This window comes from Cheilinus undulatus, linkage group 3 (assembly GCF_018320785.1).
Source record: "Cheilinus undulatus linkage group 3, ASM1832078v1, whole genome shotgun sequence".
NCBI lineage: Eukaryota > Metazoa > Chordata > Actinopteri > Labriformes > Labridae > Cheilinus > Cheilinus undulatus.
The window spans coordinates 27,559,237-27,579,872 of record NC_054867.1 but is presented as its reverse complement, the minus strand read 5'-3'; the positions used below and the strand labels follow the sequence as shown (position 1 = coordinate 27,579,872).

General features: G+C 38.0%; 1 protein-coding gene across 3 annotated transcripts in view; it reads left to right on the top strand.

Annotated features, from left to right (window-relative positions):
- The window catches only part of scn8ab (sodium channel, voltage gated, type VIII, alpha subunit b), a 95,392-nt gene extending 77,551 nt beyond the window's left edge, over nucleotides 1-17,841 (top strand). For all 3 annotated transcript variants that reach the window (XM_041778062.1, XM_041778071.1, XM_041778080.1), the window contains exons 22-28: nucleotides 3,722-3,844; nucleotides 7,598-7,882; nucleotides 7,964-8,017; nucleotides 8,550-8,687; nucleotides 9,414-9,518; nucleotides 9,623-9,893; nucleotides 12,418-17,841. In XM_041778062.1, the coding sequence (XP_041633996.1) occupies nucleotides 3,722-3,844; nucleotides 7,598-7,882; nucleotides 7,964-8,017; nucleotides 8,550-8,687; nucleotides 9,414-9,518; nucleotides 9,623-9,893; nucleotides 12,418-13,583 (2,142 nt within the window). In that variant the 3' untranslated portion in view covers nucleotides 13,584-17,841. The remainder of the gene's footprint in view (nucleotides 1-3,721; nucleotides 3,845-7,597; nucleotides 7,883-7,963; nucleotides 8,018-8,549; nucleotides 8,688-9,413; nucleotides 9,519-9,622; nucleotides 9,894-12,417) is intronic.
- Nucleotides 17,842-20,636: the final 2,795 nt, after the last annotated feature.

The window sequence follows — 20,636 nt, the reverse complement described above, 5'->3', positions numbered from 1 at the left end:
CTAAACTGTAAAACTAGTCCACCAAACACTCAACTTTATTTAGTATAGTATAGTTATATACTATATAGTATAGTTTGTGAACTTTTTCCTGTGAGCAGTCTTGCCCGTTCAATCTTGTCTTGCCTATAATGTGATGTATTTTGATTTTATCAGCATAATAACTATTGAACAAGCCAAGGCTATATCTGTTAAGAACTTTTTATGTAGTAGGCACAATGGGTCTCATTCAACAGCATTTCTAAGGAAAAGATCGTTCTTAAACTTACACAACTTTCAGGAAGAGTCCAACATTTACCAAAATGTTCTTACCAAAGAAAAAAGGTTTGAGAATACTTATTTTTGACTATATCAGTTAATGACATAATAAACCAATGTTAACAGTTCTGTTTGACAGCAGCTTCATGAATCTACCTGAGACTTTTTAGGGACTTCTTAAGAGCAAATTTAATGAAACCCTTTGGAAGGCATTGGTGAATGAGGCCCGTTGACTTGATTCATGTTCATAACTACCAGTGCATGAGATCACTCTGAGGTATTCACCTCTTTCAGGTAATTACACATTTTAGAAGATTGCCCACTGAATTACAGTTCTGCTAATGGATTAAGGCCATGTCATCTAAATGCTCTGAGATTTATAACAGAGATCTGAAAAAGTCAGAATTGGTGAAAAAAGTCTGGCAGATATAAATGTTGAATGAACTCTGACTGGCCTTTGAGTCTGCCCAGTGTTTTTATAGTGTATTTCATTCTTTTTAAAAATAATTTGGCCATGATTGTAATCATGACACCATGAAAAAAATAAACAAGATACATGCAGCTTTACAATTTCTGACTTTTTTTCTCTTAATTTGGATATTTAACTCTCTACCCTTCTATAAATAAATATATAAATTGGAATTTCCCCTTGTGGACTAATAAAGGAATATCTTATCTTATCTCTTAACTTAAATCTCAGAACTTGCATTGTTTGTTGTCCCTAATGTTGAATAGTGTTTGATAATGTGTTTTTATGTTGTGCTGAGTCAGGTATGGGTCTCCAAGTCTTCCATTATCTCTTGACCACTGTCTTTGACTGTGTGGTGCCGATGTGTCTGTGATTCAGAATTAACAGCATGCACTGTTATATATTGTGTTTCTTTGTTCTCTGAACTTGTCTTTGAGTCTGTGCCACTGTCCACACTTGTGGTTTTAGATAGTATAGTGTCTGCCTACTATGTATTTTTGACGTCTTCCACATTGCTGCAGTGCCTGTAAGGGACACCATGGACTGAGGGTCAGATGCTAGTATTAAATTTGATATATGAATAATGTATAAAAAAAGTAGTATCAGCCTTACAGTCTGATTCAGACCAAGCCAGGAATAGTCATATTATGCATACACTGATTTATTCAATCTGTGTAGAAGCAGAAGGGTTACAGACAAAATATTTAAGCTTTAAATAACATTTTAACATTTATAAATATCAATGATCATTATGCCTTTAAAACGATTTTTTATGTGTTGTAATTGTTGTTGGTTGTAAAATTAATCATATAGGGGAAATTCCCAAAATAACTGCAGAAAACCATGATTTATTGACGGCTAGCAAAGTTACAGATTGTTTTGGGGGAAAGAAATGATCATATCTGGATGAGCTGGAAAAGCAGTGAATTGATTGCAAAAGCCAAGTATCAGCTTATGCTACCATAGCTTGGCTGGCAAGATATTCCCATTATTCATTGAATCTGTCATTGTGATTTAAGACGATTACTTGCATGGCAAAAAAAAAAACAAAAAAACAGGCTTTACACTAAAGTTACCCTGCACTGAAAATAAACAACTTACTCTAGGATTTCTTTTGGTACGACTGAATCTGCCTCATGCTATGCCATATTTTCTGTCCTTATTGACCGCAGTGTGAACAGCTGGGCCTATTGTCATGTTCATCCAGGCATCCTCCTTCCGTTGCACAGCAATCAGTGTTGTTTTTTCAAAAGATTTGAATAAAAAGAAAGAGAAAATCTAAACACAAGGAGGCAGTTTTGAGCTCAAATACAGATTTTACTGGAACGTTTGAATAAGAATTTAAGCCTAAAATCAAGTCGTCTCAGAACGTTATCATGTGCTCTGGGGTTACGCAACAATAATTACTTCATAGCTCCCAGTTAGAGAGCCTTATTTAGACGCTGGCATTAGAGAGGGGGAAAAAAATCATGGAAAAAGCAAAATTTCATTGGGTGCAGTGCACTCAGAGGATTAGCTGCCATTTCATTTTGAGCTGGATCTGAAGAGTGTTTCCTTATGTGATCAATACCTTGTCTGGCAGAAGCTGAAGGAGCCCACTCTTTGATGCTAGCTAGAATGTGAGTGCACTTGCATGTATGAATACTCACAATAAGGAGTATGATGCAATGAATCCTATGCTTTTTTAAACAACATCTGTAAAAGTTTGAGTGTGCATGTGTTACGGATAGGTTACGAAAGGATGCCATGGGTGAGGTCCAGACTACCCACCAGGTACTCACAGCTGCCATTTATTCGCCTCTTGTTTACTGCTCAGCTCATGGTTGTGTTTTCACATTTGGCTGCAGGGGTTGTCTAAGTTGCATTCATAACAGCATGTGCTGAGGCTGCTAAGGTGCACTCGACTATATTTCCTTAGATTTGATGCTGCAATCCAATTTGACTGGGTTCATTTCTGCAGCCACTTTATTGAAAAAAGGAATTGAGGAAAATTTTCAAATTGATTACACAAAGTACTTGTAATTGCCCAACAGTCAAGTGTTTTATGGTCTCTAATCCTCAACAAAAGCAGTAAAAATCAAGTAAAAGCATATTACTCTCTTTTGTATGAGTTTGCTTCTCTACGAGGTTGAAGACAGCGTTTTATCACCAAATTTTTTGTCAGAGCCTCATTTTTTGATGTTCTCCAGGCTTTTGGCGCTTATCAATCCCATGACAGATTCTCCAAAAGTTAACAATATAACCAGATATTAGACTTTATGTTGATTTTTCAATGTCCGATCTTTACTCTAATCTCAACCTGTCCTCTCTCTCACATCAGGAACCTCTAACTTTGTCTCTCTTTAAGCTAAGAGAGATGTTGTGCAGCAGACGGCTGGGCCTGAGGGGTCGGTGTGTGAGGGTGCCGGGTAAGGTTTATGTGCTCTGTTGGGACTCCTACTTTCACAGGTTATCCTCTCTCTCTCTTCTAACCCTGAAAGTTGTCCTCAACCTTCTGCGTTTTCTCTCCCCTCTTTAAGTGCGATGCTCTCTGGTGTGGAAACTGTACTGTTTTGTACTGTGTACTGTGTCTATATTATTGTGTCACATTGATTTAGTGTTTGTGAATACATCTCTCCTCTGATTTTTTCCCTTTGTTTGACTCTTTATCTTCTCTCCCTCTCACTGTGTCAACCACAAGTTTCTTTCCAGGTGTGCTCACTGTGCTGTTAAGCTGGTTTTCACGCCAGACTGGCTTGCCAAACTAAACCAAACACAAACAGAAGCAAACAAACACAAAAAGATGTGCACTTTATTGACCTTTATCTTCTTTAATCACCCCTGTTCAAGCATATGCTACCTAGATTTACTTACACCTATACAGCTGTACTTACCTGGATATACATATTTAGCCACTATATTCAGGACCCACCTTTCCCTTTATATCCCCTCTAACTATGTGGGTCCTCTCTTCCTTTGCCTCTGTCTGTCCCTCTCCTTCTGTCCCTATCTGTGTAGGTGTCTATAGTCAGCCTTATAGCTAATGCGTTGGGCTACTCCGATCTAGGCCCAATTAAATCACTCAGGACACTGAGGGCCTTGAGACCCCTCAGGGCCCTGTCACGTTTTGAAGGGATGAGGGTAAGACCCAAGTTACCAGGCAGCTGGTCCTTCTGCATGCTGACTAAATAAAAGCAAAAGCGCATGCTACAGATGGCAACGTAGCAAATTTTAGGTTGATCTCTTTAGAAGATTTAATAGGCAAAGCTTTTTTTGAGTGAGAAGCTTTTTGCATGGATGCAGATCATCTCAGATGGTCAGAATACATCTGATTTGATTTTTCATATTTTCATTTCATATTTTTATGAATTTAGTGCTATGATAAGGCATTTATTTTGCAGTGACTTGTATTTGAAAAAATAAAGACCAAAACCGCTTGAAAAGTGTATTCCATGCTTATGAAACACCAAAACACAACAGGGATACAAACTTGAATGATACAACAAATTGCAATAAATATAATTAGGTCTGAAGCTTTCTTTTCCAGCTGAGAGAACAACTAGAGGTTTGTATGAGCCATCACACCAAACCTGTTTTGCACTGAATCAAAAAAAAGGGTTAAAGAGACTGCAGGCTATGCAATGAAAATCATTCCCTATACAGCTGACACCAGGGATGGGCAAGTTTGGTTACCAAGCAGACCACATGTTTTTATCCTCCCTGCCACACAGACATAGTGATGCTTAATTTAATGAACAAAGCATTTAAAACGCTGTTTTAAATGAACAAAAAATTGAAAAATAAAAAGTATGAAAAAAACAAAACGCTGTTTTAAAGAAACTTAATTCACGAGGGAACAGAGAAAGTTGAAGCATATTTTTCAGACATATTTTTTAAGATACTTCTTGAAAGAGTTGCACAGAGCCAATTACATCTGATAATATTTGGCGAGGATAAAACATATTTGTGATTATGATATGAATATTTATTATGCATCCTCTGATACATCTTATCTTATAGCTGTACATCTGCATCTATTTACTGACAGTACTTCATGGCAGATTCTGTCATGTTTTCTTTGTGTTTGCTGGAATTTGACATTGACTAGTGAGCCACATTTAGCAGCATGTAGCCCTCAGGCTACTAGTTGCCCACCCCTGGTGTACATGGATTTAAATTGAAGGATATATTGAAATATGTGCACACTGTAGACTGTGTGTGTAGAACAAAAGAATCTGTCTTGAGTGACAATTAATTTTGATCACACATGAGCCCTGTAGGACGCATTTCTGAGCTCACCAGTGAAGGAAGCATTCTCTTAATTTTGCTCTCTGGTAATTATTCAAATGTGTGATGGGGTCGATCAGCCTCTCGTTGTTACTGGGCAGGAAACTAAATCTTGCAAGTGTCTAAGCTCAGCATCCTCTGACTGTTGCTCTGCCTCTAGTGCCCTGATCCTACCACAGTTTGGCTTTGGCATTGTCACACTGGAAGAACAACAAACTTCTGGTTGCATACCCCCCTTCCCCCTCGCCATCCTCGCTCATCACTCCTCAGTGAATGTCATTACCATGGTTTCCATAATCACCATTTGCAGTAGATATGTAAGCTTATCATATGAATGCTTTGTTTCTGTACTACTTGGCAGATCACTAAAATGAGATGACAAGAGTTTTAATAATGCAGTTTGTTGTTTCGGTTTATTTGGCTTTTTGTTACCATGGCACCCATGTGTTTGGAAATGCACATTCCTTAAATGTCCCTCTAAAGCTTTTGGCCGTCTGTACTCCTTTGATCACACTGCTTTGGACTTCTTGGGTGCAACAGATAGATTTTGCATATCAAAGACACATATTTAACATAACAAAATGCTTTATGGCCTTGTTATACAAGAGTTTTGGGGTGCAACAATATAGTGGCACAAAAAATGCCACCAAAGTGTGACAGTACTAATTTAGAAAACAGATAACAATTTAGCTATAAAAAATCCAGATTTTTAAAAAGTACTACATTTGGTCTAATTCAAAAACTTAGCAAATTTTAAATCTGCTATACTGAATACTCTCTAATTTTGTTATTTGAAACAATTTCCTGTATTGGTTGTACTTGCAGATATGCTTAAGTTAATCAAATTTACTTATGATTAATTAAGATATACTAAAATATTATTATACATCAAAGCTAGACTTCTTTACATGGTGTCGAGGGTAGCACTTTGAATTTGTATTTAAATAAACTTTCTTTGTCATATTTGCAGCAATCAGAATAAGTTAAATCTTTGGTACTCATAGAACTATGAACTATAATCATATAAATAATATCAGATACATTTTTTTTTCTGTCTACTTACAATAAACTATCCTCTCATTTGTTAAACTTATATGTCCAGTATATCTAAAAAGTAATTATTAGTATTATCTTACTATAGAATTTTATACTGTTAGTGTCATAACAAACTTGTTGTATGTTGATAATGATATGATAAAATTGTAACATACGATATTTCTCAAAAGCATAAGCAGGAAATTATTATACAGTTATTTAATCATTTAACTTTAATGTAAAAGTACAAAAGAATGCATTTTAACCCATTTTCATCATGGTAAGATAACACATGTACTAAAAACATACCTTGTAAACTCAAAGTAGACTTTAAAAGCAGTCACTGACACTGACAAGGCTTAAATGACAACATTTAATGTTGACATGGGTATATTTATATATTTATTAAGGCTGTCAAGATTTATCGTATTTATTGTGATTGATTAAGATCCACAGTTAGTGCACTATTTTTTTTGGATCACTGTTAATCACATGCTTTATTATGCCTTTTAATACCCTTTGGTTAAACCATGTGAATGTTTCCCTGCAGCCACAGTGATGTAAAATTAGTCCACCATTGCCCCTTAATGTCCCATTTCACTTTAAAAACTCACAGAAAGCTCAGCTGACAAGTCAAAAGTCACCTTTACCTTATTTTTCCCTGTGCTAGCCATAACAAAGTATTTTTTCTGCTGTTGAGTTCATGTTAAAATCTTCAGTCTCCCTATAAGAGCAGGTCTGCATACAAAGAAGAAGTCAATTACCCTTAATTTAAGACAGAAGACAAATCCAAAGTGACACAAAAACAGTTTTGGTTGTAAAAAGTGTCATTTTAAAATGGGATGCAGTTAATTGCAATTAAATACAGAAATTGAGAGATTAGTTGATTAAAAACTGAGATCCTTTGACAGCCCTAATTTATTCACATGTAGTTAGTTGTAGTTATATGTAGTAATTTAGATGCTTGTATCAGGAAATATGGCCACCAAAAGTTAAAAAAAATCTTTACTCTATAGATTCACTGTTGCAAACACAACAAAAATACTGCTTTACAATGGGAACTTTTATAAAATACAGTCACGAGTGCTGGTTTGGCTCCATTGGTAGAGCAGAAACCCATGTACAGAAGTTGAAGTCCTTGACACACTGGTCGCAGGATTGTTTCCCAATCCCGGCCTTGTTTGGTGTGTGTCTTCCCCCACTCTATGTCCCCATGTTTCCTGTCTCTCTTTGGCTGTCTGTTCTAAATAAAGTCACAAGTCTGAAAAATAATCTTCAAACATTATAGCCACATTATTATTTTTTGTTTTATTCCAAAAACCCCATTATTGCATCAAACCACAGATTCTGTGCTAAACCCTGAGCTAAAAGTATTGTCACACCCTTGCCCCTAACTTTTTATAGAGCTCATATTGTGCCAGAAATCAGAAAACGAAACAAGAGCTTTGACAGGAGGTGGTATGTGCATTTCTATGTAAGTGTGTTTTGTTGTGTTTGTGACTTTAAATCTCAGTGCAGCTCGTGTGTGAATGCTAAGTAACAGTGGATCTGTTTCCTCGCTTTTCTCTTCAGGTGGTGGTGAATGCCTTGGTGGGTGCGATCCCCTCCATCATGAATGTGCTGCTGGTGTGTCTCATCTTCTGGCTCATCTTCAGCATCATGGGTGTCAACCTGTTTGCTGGGAAGTATTACTACTGTTTCAATGAGACCGCTGAGGAGATGTTTGAGAAAGACGTTGTGAACAACAAAACCGAGTGTTTTGTGTTCATCAATTCAAACCACACGGAAGTCAGATGGAAAAATGTCAAGATCAATTTTGACAATGTGGGTTCAGGATATCTGGCCCTTCTACAAGTGGTGAGACATCTGCTGATTTCCTTTTCTCTTTTATTTTGAGTTTTTAACTTTTAAGAACACTCAATGTGTTTGTTTGCTTAGGCAACATTTAAAGGCTGGATGGACATCATGTATGCAGCAATAGACTCAAGAAGGGTGAGTGTTTTTCAGTTTAATTCACTCATACACTCGTCATACATTTAACCTTTTTATTGCAACATGGATGAACAGTTTTACTTGGAGGAGAAGGCTCTTCTCAAATGAAGGCTCTGCTCAAGGACTACATGGCTAGAAACCCCCATATAAATGCATTTATGACAATTCGTATTGAATGCAATAACATTAGCTCAAAAAGCAATAATCCATAGTAGCATGAATCTGAATATGAGGGTGCAACAAGCTTTATGCCATAAAGGAGGAGGCTGGGGTGGAGGAGGTCAAGCATTGCCAGTAGCATTAATGCAAGCAGGGATTATTGAAAAGTATTTCATATATAAATAAACCACTGTGTTGAGAGAAAGTGATTGGCTGTGGGAGCTGGGAGACGATGGATCAGCTAGCTGTCAGCTGTTCATGGCTGGGTGTATAACTGCCCTGCATAAACTAACGCTTAGCTTTGTAAGTCTGATTTTGAGACTGCTGTGCAGTTTGGTTTGAATTTTATTACCTTTTACCCTCTACTTAACAGGTGGAAGACCAGCCTGTCTATGAGGACAACTTATATATGTACATCTACTTTGTCATCTTCATCATCTTTGGCTCTTTCTTCACATTGAACCTCTTCATTGGTGTCATCATTGATAACTTCAATCAACAAAAGAAAAAGATAAGATCCAGTTTCCTTCCTTTCATTCTCTCTGATAGTGCTGCTTCATAGATTATTTATGTGTGGAAAATTCCCTTTTAAATGTAAGGTTTACGATGAAGCTCGGTACCACTCCTATGTCTGTTCTTTAAATATGAAGCTAATGCTAGCAGCTAGGTAGCTCTGCTTAACAATAGGAACAAATGAAACTGGAGTTTTAGTTTTATACCAGACATTTTAAGTGCTTGTAGAATTAAGTCAGCTGTGTAGCTTTATGCCTATTAAATGAACATGAGAATGATGAGCAGCCTTACTATTGAGCATAACAGAGTGGCTCAGGACTAAACAGAGTCCTTATATGCATTTGCCTTTTTCTCAGTTTTGCAATGCCATTTTGAGCCAAATCATATGTTTCATAGCCGTGAATAAACAGGTAGCTGGTTGGCTTTGTTCCTTGGTTAGAAATATGGATAAAAGGATTATGTGAAATGACCCTCTAAGATTAAAATGGGGAAGTACTTCCTGAACCAGTGCTGCCAAAAAAGTGGGTGACCACTACTGAGCTCTGTTAGCAGTAGAAAAAGCAGGAGTATTTTTCAGAAATGTGGGGGAAAAAAATCAGGATTAGAAAGTTGACATTTTATGCATCAAAGAAAACATTAAATAAATCCAGTTTATCAGGCTTGATATCATAATTTGAGGATGACTTTTTACAGATTGTAACCAAATTGTCATTTGTCCCTGCACTTTGGAGGTCAGGATATCTTCATGACGGAAGAGCAGAAGAAATACTACAATGCCATGAAGAAACTAGGCTCAAAGAAGCCACAAAAACCAATCCCAAGGCCTCAGGTAAATGTTGTTCAGCATTCTCCATCTCCATTTCCAAGCATGTATTTAACTGTACATTACACAGAATCAAGATTCAAATCCCTTCTCCCTTTCTTTCTCCTCAGAACAAGATTCAGGGTATGGTGTTTGACTTTGTGACGCAGCAGGTGTTTGACATCTCTATCATGATGCTCATCTGCCTCAACATGGTCACCATGATGGTAGAGACAGACGATCAGTCTAAGGAGACAGAGGAAGTGCTGTACTGGGTCAACTTCGTCTTCATTGTGGTCTTCACTGGAGAGTTCTTGTTGAAGCTCTTTGCTCTGCGTCATTACTACTTCACGAACGGATGGAACGTCTTTGATGTGGTTGTGGTCATCCTTTCAATCGTGGGCAAGTATTCAAATCAAAATATTCACACTGCTTTGTGATAAGTTACTCAGGTATTGAATTTGAGGGTTCAAAGGGTCAGTTCTATGGGAAGAAAGTCCCCTTTTGTAAGTAATATATAGAGCTATGCATTTTAGTTTCTTAAGATATTCATCACTAAGTCTCTGCTGCCAACACTGTAGAGTGTACCTTTCAGCTTTACTCTCAGCATTGTTGAATCACATAAGAAATTTTTTAACCAGACCGCTTTACCAAAATAAACCACTGCTGACCTAGCAGTTAGAACACTCTGTGGTCATGGTGGCTGTGGTCCTCCACGTGGTTTTGACCTGCAGCTCCTTTCCTGCATGTTTATCCCCACTCTCTCCCTGACAACCTCTCTAATAAAGGCATAACATCCCAGAATAAATCTTTAAAATTTATGAATAAAATACTTTTATTTTACCAGATAATACAGTACAATTCAACTAAATGTTATTATTAAACAGACTTTAGCCAACGTCAGACTATGCTATTTTTAACTACACCCAGAGATAAGACTGTAAACAACCACACTGTATTTATTGTACTATACTTAGTTTGTCTATCCAAACTTTATGATGGATGAAACCTTAGCCTGATGCTAACTGGGTTGCAGAAGTGTGTCTGCCATCTCTGGTCAACACATCTGTTTTTTTCAGTCATGGTAGTCTCGCTATAACACATTGTAAAGGTAGTGATGTATAGTCAGAGCTTAACAAACTTTTCCTCTGTCTCACAGTCATGTCTTAGAGAACCAGCTTCATTACTGTTCTTCTTGCTTTGCTGTTTGTTTTGTTTGTATCTGTTAGCGCTGCACATACAGTAGACTCTGTGCTCTTATTGGTTAACGTCACTGATGCCACAGATTAAACTGTGGGAGGCAGGACAAAAATCAAACAAGCTATACTTTCTGTGAGAGGTCGTTAGGTATCCCAGAAATGTTCTTTATTGTTGTTCATTATGGCACACTGCACAAGATGAAACAACACATGTTTGGGGCCAACAGGACCTGAAACTCTAGACTTTGGATCAATTTTTTATTTTTTATTTTTTTCTTTCTGAGAGGGGTCTGGCTGCAGCCCACATTTCTCAGATGCCGCCTCTTGCAGAACATCTGACAGGACGGAAGGGTTGTAATTTGCTGGTACCATGTTTAAGAAGTTTTTTAAAATTCAACTTTATTCATAAACAAAGTCTGGCAGTTACATTCCTTAAATCACCACATTGCAAACATAACAGACTAAGAAATATTTCATGAAACTACTTCTAAAATTGGTCTAGCTTTAATAAAAATAAAATAGTCTACTGTAGCTAATGTACAGTGCTTAACAAATTTATTAGACCACCACCTAAAATAAGGTTTATGCCACAGCTGCCCTAAATTAACAGCACAGAAAATTACCAAAATCATTTTTTTATGTTTCTGCAATGGTTAATACACCAATATGTAGAAGCTCTTTAACCCAAATGATATTTTTAATGCTAAAATATAATTATTATTGTTATCCATGAATTTTCAAATTTACTGATTTACAAAAAACCTGAAAAAAAATAGTCAAGCACATTATTATTTCTTGATTAATATGTCAAATTATAGTTATTTACTTGCATTCCTGAAGAGAAAAATGAGTTTTAGTGGTTGAATGTTATGCTTGATTAATTTCTGACTTCTCAGAGAAGCCCAGTGAGCCGGCTTAAATTTGGGTATAAAAAGGTGAATTCAGTTTGAAATTCCTCATTCCTGTTCAAAATGGTAAAACGTGGTGAGCTTACTGAAAATGAAAGAGTCCGCATTAAAGTGCTTCATGATGCTGGATGGTCTCTGAGACAAATATGACAGGTGGTCTAATAAATTTGTTAAGCACTGGATCTTTGTTTGCTTTAGCTACTTTTTTATGTAGCCACATTACCTACATAGTTTCATTAGCTTTAGATTTAGCTATGCAGCTAAATTATCTATGTAGCAAACATGTTTTCATTAGGTTCAGCCTTAGCTATGTTAGCTACATTAGAATGTTTTTCATGGAGGATAAGCTTTTTCCTTTAAGCACACCATTTACTTAGCTTTATTAAAAATTTTGAAATCAGGTTTTGCAGGTCAGGTTTTTGACTTTTAACTTTTGGTAGCCTAACCCTTACTTTAACCCTAACCCTAATAGGTGGTTTAATCTGATTTAACTTAAAAGTTTTCGTGTGTTTCTGGCAGATTTGACATCTCACCGTAGTGGTCTACAGGGGGAGAGGATGAGATCTGCGGTCTGCAGCCTGACTGTCTTTTTAGTGTCTGTTTTTTGTTTTTTTTTTTTGACTGTTTTTTTTTGACAATTTTGGTAATCCATGACGGAAAGAATTACAATACTCAGTCAATCTATATAGCTACTGTACTTTACCATATAACTATAAAACAACTCTTTACAGCAAATATTTTTACCTATGATATTGATATTTTCGTTAATCTGATTATTACATATTTAATTAAAAGTATGTCTCTTTTTGCCCTCTTCAGGAATGTTTCTGGCTGACCTGATCGAGAAGTACTTTGTGTCACCAACGCTCTTCAGGGTCATCCGATTGGCTCGTATTGGCAGAATCCTGCGTCTCATCAAAGGGGCCAAAGGAATCAGAACTCTACTGTTTGCCCTGATGATGTCACTTCCTGCCTTGTTCAACATTGGCTTACTACTTTTCCTGGTTATGTTCATTTTCTCCATCTTTGGCATGTCCAACTTTGGCTATGTGAAACACGGGGCCGGAATTGACGACATGTACAACTTTGAGACCTTTGGCAATAGCATGATCATCCTGTTTATGATCACCACATCAGCGGGATGGGATGGCCTGCTGCTGCCCATCCTGAACTACCCTCCAGATTGTGACCCCCTACTGGAGAATGCTGGCACCCCAAACACAGGAGACTGTGGCAACCCATCAGTGGGCATCTTCTTCTTTGTCATGTACATCATCATTTCTTTCCTTATTGTTGTCAACATGTACATTGCCATCATCCTGGAGAACTTCAGTGTGGCGACGGAGGAGAGCGCTGACCCGCTTAGTGAGGACGACTTTGAGACCTTTTATGAGATTTGGGAGAAGTTTGATCCCGATGCTTCCCAGTTCATCACATATGCCAAGCTTTCTGACTTTGCTGATGCACTTGAACACCCACTCCGAGTCCCCAAGCCCAACACCATTGAACTGATTACCATGGACATGCCTATGGTGAGTGGCGACCGCATCCACTGCCTGGACATCCTGTTTGCTTTCACTAAGCGTGTGCTGGGTGACAGCGGCGAGTTGGACATGTTGAGACAGCAAATGGAGGAGCGTTTTGTGGCGGCGAATCCCTCCAAGGTCTCTTACGAGCCAATCACCACCACTTTGAGGCGTAAACAGGAGGAAGTGTCAGCCAGAATCATTCAAAGGGCCTATCGCGCATACCTGGCCAAGCGGGGTTTTGTCTGTAAGAGAAAACCAGCCAATAACAAAGTGGAGAACACTGGGAACAATCAGGAACAGGAAAAGAAGGAGGGCACTCCCTCAACTGCCTCCCTGCCCTCTTATGACAGTGTAACCAAACCTGACAAGGAGAAACAGGATGACAACAACGAGGGCAAGGGAGGGAGGAAAGAGAAAGGAAGAAACCAAAAAGACATCAGGGAATCTAAATGTTAGAGCGTTGGAGTACTAATCACAGTAATAACAATAAAAAATATAATAATGTAACTTCAAGCAAAGCGAGAGGAAACTCACCCACACAGATGTACAGATTATTTCATTTGCAAGTCAGAAAAAGTAGTATTCAATAATTTTGTTTACAGACTTCATTCTTATATTGATGCAGAGGGAAGCAGCTTGGTCTGTTACAGCTTGAAGACTCGTGAACTTCAGTCAAACCAAACATAATCAGCATACTGTGTGACTTTGTTTTATCTAGACTACTGAGCTTGACAAAAGAGAATGAAAAACAGACAAGGTCTGTGTCTGCTGAAAGGCAGTTGCTCACTCAACACTGGTCTACAAAAGACAAGTGACTCTACACCAAGAGATCATATCGAAACAAGGAATTCTGCATCTGGATTCAAGTAATGGATTCCTATGGACAACAGTGTTGTAAGACAAAAACAAGGATGCTGCTTGATGCTGAAGAATCGTTCTTGTAGGGCAGTAAATGAGTGGTTTTGAGTCATTTAGCACTTAAATGTATAGAGGGGCAAAATGGCACACTCACTCTATAAGAGCAAACAGAAGGATGACTGGTGAGTGAAAGACACAAATGACAGAGAGTTGGAAATACTTCTGTTTTATTAAAGCTAGAAATTGTTCATTTGAGCAGCAAAAATGCAAACAGACAAAAAAAGAACAATATTCAACATTTGCCCATGTCACTTAACTCTTCTACTCATTTTATCTTTGTTATACCCACATCAAAACGCTTTTTTTACATGGGCTTTCACACCAGTTGGTTAAGGGTCTGTTTATTATGGGGTCAACTTGGGCCAAGGGCTTACATTTACTCAGAAAGATTTCCAAACAAATACATAAATAATTGTGCTTGTTCAATGCATAGAAATGACTTGCATGATGGCATGTTTTGATCAGAAATCTTGCATGAATTATCATAGTCCACAAGACACTAATACTCAGACCACAACAGTGGCTCGACTGTAAGATTGAGACTTTGTCAAAAATTTGAAAGCTCAGAGTTCAGAGTAATATGTTTAACAAAGATTTTGGGGTTGATTATCTGAAAAGGTTCTGAATTTGTAACTCATTACACAACCCATTACAATATGTTTGAATAGTTGCCTGTACAGACAGAAGAATGCAATATGAGGGTAAATGATACCACTAATGTGGATCAGTGGGTAAAATCCAAACTATTATTTGCTGCTTTGGAGATTTGGGGTGTGTAAGATGTGGAAACAGATGTCTGTGTGTTTCATGGGACTGATGTGTTTGTTAACTTGGATTGAAATGTTTTAAACTGCGCTAACCTTTGAATCTAAAGCTTATATTTATAATTTGTATGCACCTATGTAATGTTCCATGCCATCTGCCTTTAGTTTTGTGTGAGCGGGCATTTGGGAGTCCTACTGTCGGTTCTAAGTGGTTTGTGGGGATTTCACAGGTTTGGCAAACTCCCTCCTACTTCTGATGTTTCTCTGTAAGTGGTTAGACCTTTCTAATAAGGGCTGAGAAGTCTTTTTACTCTTTAGTTAATGTCATTTAGTGTTATTAAGCTTCTCCACACGTGTGTCTTTTTTTATTTTATTCCCTGATGTGATATTGATTGTCAATGAGTCTTACTTTAAGCACTTTTATACGCCACATCAAAGATGATTTTGAGGGAAATGGTCTTGTGCTGGAACACATTTTCGGGAGTTAATATTATCCTATTTTAACAAGAAACAAAAAATATGAATGGATGACGGAAACATTGTGTGTGGAGAAGCCAAAGAGATCTGCCTTGTTATCCCTTGTTGCCCTTTGTCCATGGAGTGGGATTGGGTGAAATATGCCCTGCCCATTCAGTTTTTTTTTGCTGTCATTACTCGACAGAGAGACCCTAGAAATGTATGCAATGCTTGAAAAATTCATCCCTTTTCTCAGGAGATATTATAGATGTACTATTATGAGCTCTGCAACAAAATGCAAGTGAATGTGATGGGAGTATTTATGAAATCATGTTTTAATCGTTTGTGTTTTATGCCATGTTGACGGACAATGATCTCGGCTTGCTGCCTTATTTTGGCGGCCTCCTGGTCTGGAGCCAGTGTGGCGCTTTATGCTTACAATGCTTAGAATTATAGGGCTAGAAGCATCTCAGTGAAACAGCAACATTTCGCTCACTTGTATTGGCAGCGTTTATATTGATAGCAGATAACATTTGTGGTTAAGTCATTTCAGTAAACACACTAATGTTCACCCTGATAGCAATTACAGACACAGGAAACACTGTGAGGAGATGTCATGAGAGTGAATTGGGATGTGTTGGTGCGAGCAGCACGTGTACCTCTGTGGCTGTTCAGTGGATAAGCCCGTTATTTCAGTGTTTAACAACAAAAGTGCTCTGAGCCTCTCATTTGCCAGTTTTCTTCATTTTGCTCTACTGCATAACAAATACCAAATAACTGACAGAGCACTCGATGCATCCTTCTGGTACTATGAGCCGAAGCACCACACCACAGCTTTTGCACTTCCTGTTGTGCAGTGATGTCACTTCCTATTTATGAATAACTCCCTCATCCATTCTCAAAGTTCTATGGTCCAGTTGCTGCATGAGATCTCCAAAATCAGTGTGGGTGTTAACTTGAACCAAATAAAATTCTGAATGATAAGCATAAAAGCTACTGCCGTCCATTTTCTCCAAGATCACCACGGAAATACGGAAAGAAACTGAAAAATAGACATTTATTTGGTAAAAAAGGAATTAAAAACAACACAGTTCAGGCTATGATCCAAGTGGCACAAACTGCAGAAGTGAAGAATGGACTTTTTAAAGAAACTATAAATAATGTAATATAATGTTTTCTTTTAATGGCATGTGTAGTTTTTTGTAAATACAGAATTACTTAAAAAACTACTGCTATTAATCTAACTCTAAATATTAATAACCATAAATAGAATGGCTTCCAGCTGACACCCCTCGTCACACTTGTTAGGCTGTGACACATTTGTTAGATGAGGTAGATTTTTTTCAGTCACTTTTCACAAAAAAGAGGAAAAGAATATATATTAAAAGCAGAAATTGTATTTAAAAGTGTAAAAGTCAGAGCATATACAGGTCTATATTCCATATATATTATATATATATTCTATCATATATATATATATAGTATATATAGTCTCCTGTCCAGTCCTTGAGGTAAACCAGAACCACAAAGTGTAACTGATAATGCTTCTATCGTGTGTGGTATGTTCAGAGACAAACCAAAACTCTGCAAACTTCTGCATATTGGGTACCAGCGTACAATGCATGGTGTTGTACTGGCTGCTTGCTGAGAATTGTGGAGCCTGCCTTGGTGAGAGGATTGCACTACCAGCATACCCTTTTGTACATGTGTGAAGATGTCTTGCCCCCTAGTTTCCTATACTGTACACATAAAAATATACAGAAAGACAAATACACACAAACTAACATGCACACTCTCCCAGCCTTTAGCAGGTAGCTGCCGGCTCATCAGTGTGCCTCCCCATAAGCCACAGCTCACTCTTCGTGTGGTAATTTTTTTGCTTGTTTCAGCTCTAACCCTCCTTTATGTTCCCTCCCTTAACACACAGCTACGGTTTGGAGTTGACCTTTTGATTTTTGCTGTCACTTTCAATATAATATAACTACTGATTTAAGGGTTAGTTGTCTTAACTGTCTGTGTGTTTGTTTATGGTGCAATATCTCTTAACGGCACGTGCCTTTTTTTAGCTTCCTATTTAGTCTGTCAATAAAAATCAGCAACGAGGATCTCAAAAATACAAGGGAGTGAATCAAAACGGAGCACGATAGAAACAATGTATTGAGTTCAAAATTATCTTGTAAACTGAAAACTCACCACCTAGTGTAGACTGTCTGGACTAACATCTTGTAGAGTCATGTAGTACAAGTGCTCTCTCTCTGTGTTCTGCTTACTGGCTCATGGGCTAGTAAGAGAACAGCTTGCCTTCTGTTTTAACACTTTTTTTTCATTTCCAAATGTTAGTTTATCAATCAGTATATGAGGCCATTTCTTTTGTAGCATGACTGAGATAAATTTTCTTTTCTCTCCTGAAAATAGGCTAACTGAAATAAAGAAAAAAAACTTTCGGCTGTCATTATCTCTTGGCACTAATGCAGTCAGAGAGAGGACGTGTGTTGCACAACTACATTGGACAATTAAATGAGAATCAGTGAAAGAATATCTTCATTTGAGCACGAATCTATTTCCAAACAATAAAGCAGCCTTCCAGTTACACCTCTGGCTGGTGTCGTCTTTATGATATGGTACATCTTCCACCATGTTTGGCAATGCATGCATTTAATGTTTAGCTTTAAAGTGATTGACACTAGGTTTTGTTGTTCTTTGTTTGCAACAGAGCTGTCTGCAAAAAGCTGCAGAGAAGATGCCACAGTACGGGGAGACAGCAGCAACCCAGAAAAACCTGGATTCAATGTTTTAATGATACTTGAATACATAAATAGTTTGAGTTGGTGTGGTTGGGAGTGCCATGGTGCAACCGCACTGAAACGGCTGCTGAAGCAGGTGTATGTGTGTGTGTGTGTGCATGCATGTGTGTGTTTCCATCCTGCCTCCCTCCCCCTATGTGTGTGTGTGTGTGTGTGTGTGTGTGTGTGAGTGAGTGTTTAAGGTGGCGCACTGAACAAGGGAAGGAGAGGGAGGAGGAGGCTGTTGTGGGGGGGTGAGTAGAGACAGCACTGCAGTGCAGATAGATGAATGCAGTGGCCTGGGCTGAGTCAGCAGCATGTTCCCAATAGGCTCAGACTGTACAGTGCACTGTGTAGCACCTCCTTACCCACAGCAAGCAAGCAGGGAGAGAGACAGCTACAGCATGAAGATGAAAAGTAAAGGAGAACAATGAACAGAGGTACACAGGGTATAAAAAGGAGTCTGCTGCTCTGCATTTATGGTTCACCTCCTACCTGCAGTGTTCCATGTATGGATTAATTACATCAGTTCATCACTGTTTGATGCCACATCTTGCACTGGGACATCATTAAAAAGAAAAAAAGCTGCATAAATGTTGATCCATTATTTAGGAAATTCTTTATTATTGAGGGCATAAATGCAAAAAATAGCCCTTTGATTTTTATCTTTATACACATGGTTATCTTTATTTTTCTTTGTCTTTGGTTTCTGTCCTTGCATCAGTTGTCTGTAATATTTGTTGGGCTTTACAGGGCGTGTCAAGTTTGTCTGAAGGGGAGAGCGAGATGAAGGGAAGCAATTGTATGTGAGGGAAAGTGATGCAGAGACAGAGTAGTTGTGTGCCCCAGAGGAATCAACATGTAAGCGACAACATTACACCTAACATACTGTCCTTATTTTTTTTTTTATTTCTATGTCAAGTCTTGTGCTCTATGTAGGAATGAAGTGGGACAGGACACATGAGCCCATAAGGCACACAGACCAAATTTTACTCACTGATTTATCATCCATAAGAGGATGAGAGTCCAGCATTATTGTATAAACATTTCATTTCTTGAAAGGAACAGGAAAAAAAACTCAATTTAGACAAAAAGGGTTCAAAATAAGAGAAACTTATTTTGCCCTTTTTGGTCTAGAGCATTTGCAGAGATTACATCCTCTAGCTTTTGTTCATTACTGGAAAGTACCAATAGAGGTACTCAAGCCCTTTTCACATATGCAATTGTAATTTTTTATAGATGATTTCAGGGTAACTTACCCAGAAAACGCCCTCACTCATAGCAGGAAGTTTACTAATATGCTAAGGGCTACCAGGGGAAAAAATGAGGGTCAATCTGGGTGAGAAATTTAGCTTTTTGTGTTTACACATGCAGCTCACCCTAAAAAAAAAATCAGGAAATTGAGGAGTTTTAGTGTATGTGCAAATGGCTTCCTACAGCTATCTAGCACCCTCTAGTGGGATCTGAAGGAAAATATTAAAACAGTCAACCCCCTGATAGTATGACTTTGTAGGTGGTATAAAAATTGGTCATTAACTTTTAGCAGATTAATCCTCACTTATAAGGGTGTAGATACTACAGTTTAACAGCTGCTCTGAAAAATGTAGCTTATAAATTAGACCACATCCACCTTTTTTACTTTTAATCAGTGGTGAAATGGTTCTGATAATTGTTTCTGTGGTTTTGACAATTTTAAACATCAAAAGATTAGGAATATTCAGTAAATGTTGGTATGAGATGCGAACAGGCACAAGCTGTGAAAAAGCACCTCACTGATATCACTGACATATGGTTAATACATGGGCTGGTATTGTACTTGAGGTGTGCAAACTTTTAATTTAATTAATGAAAATATCATGCACTTGTTTTTCATGATAATGTCTCCCCAAAACATATTTATTGCAGGTCATATGAAACCACAAGCAACTGCTTACTAGCTTGCTGTATGACACTCTGACATAACACATTAATGAAGCATGTGTCCTTGATAATACTTAAATGCCTATGGTAAATGGTTCTGGAGAAAAGATCATCCCTATTTTTTTGAACACCCCCCATAAAGAAGGAAAAATAGCTCTCAAAAGGGATCCGGATCTTATCAGTCACATAAGGAGTCGGCTCTTTTAACCAGTTCCTTCATAACATCACGAGTATGGATAATGTAAACCAGCAGTGGGCGCTATTCTAACATTTTTTATGCAAACCTTCTACATACGTCAGAAAACAGACCCTGAAGTAGAATAACGCAAATTTGAAGGCCGCATACCTGTTGCATTTTATGTGGGTTCGCATTGCTTGCTGTGAGTGATGCTACAAAAACCACCTCTCTCATTCTGTGTTTTTTTTTATTTGCTCTATTTTCACTGATGTCCACCACTCATATCTCCCCTGTCTGTGTCTGAAGCCACCTCAGTCCCACCGTCCTGCTAACCAGCCAGTCTCGAGTGTCAACAGTGTCGACTGGTAACTACCAACGAGTCCAAGTATCGTACTTACTATTTGTATCCCACACAAATAGGGTATACACAGCCTCTTTTTGACTAAAACTATGTTTGTAACCCCAGGTCTTCCGGTTCAGACCACGCAGC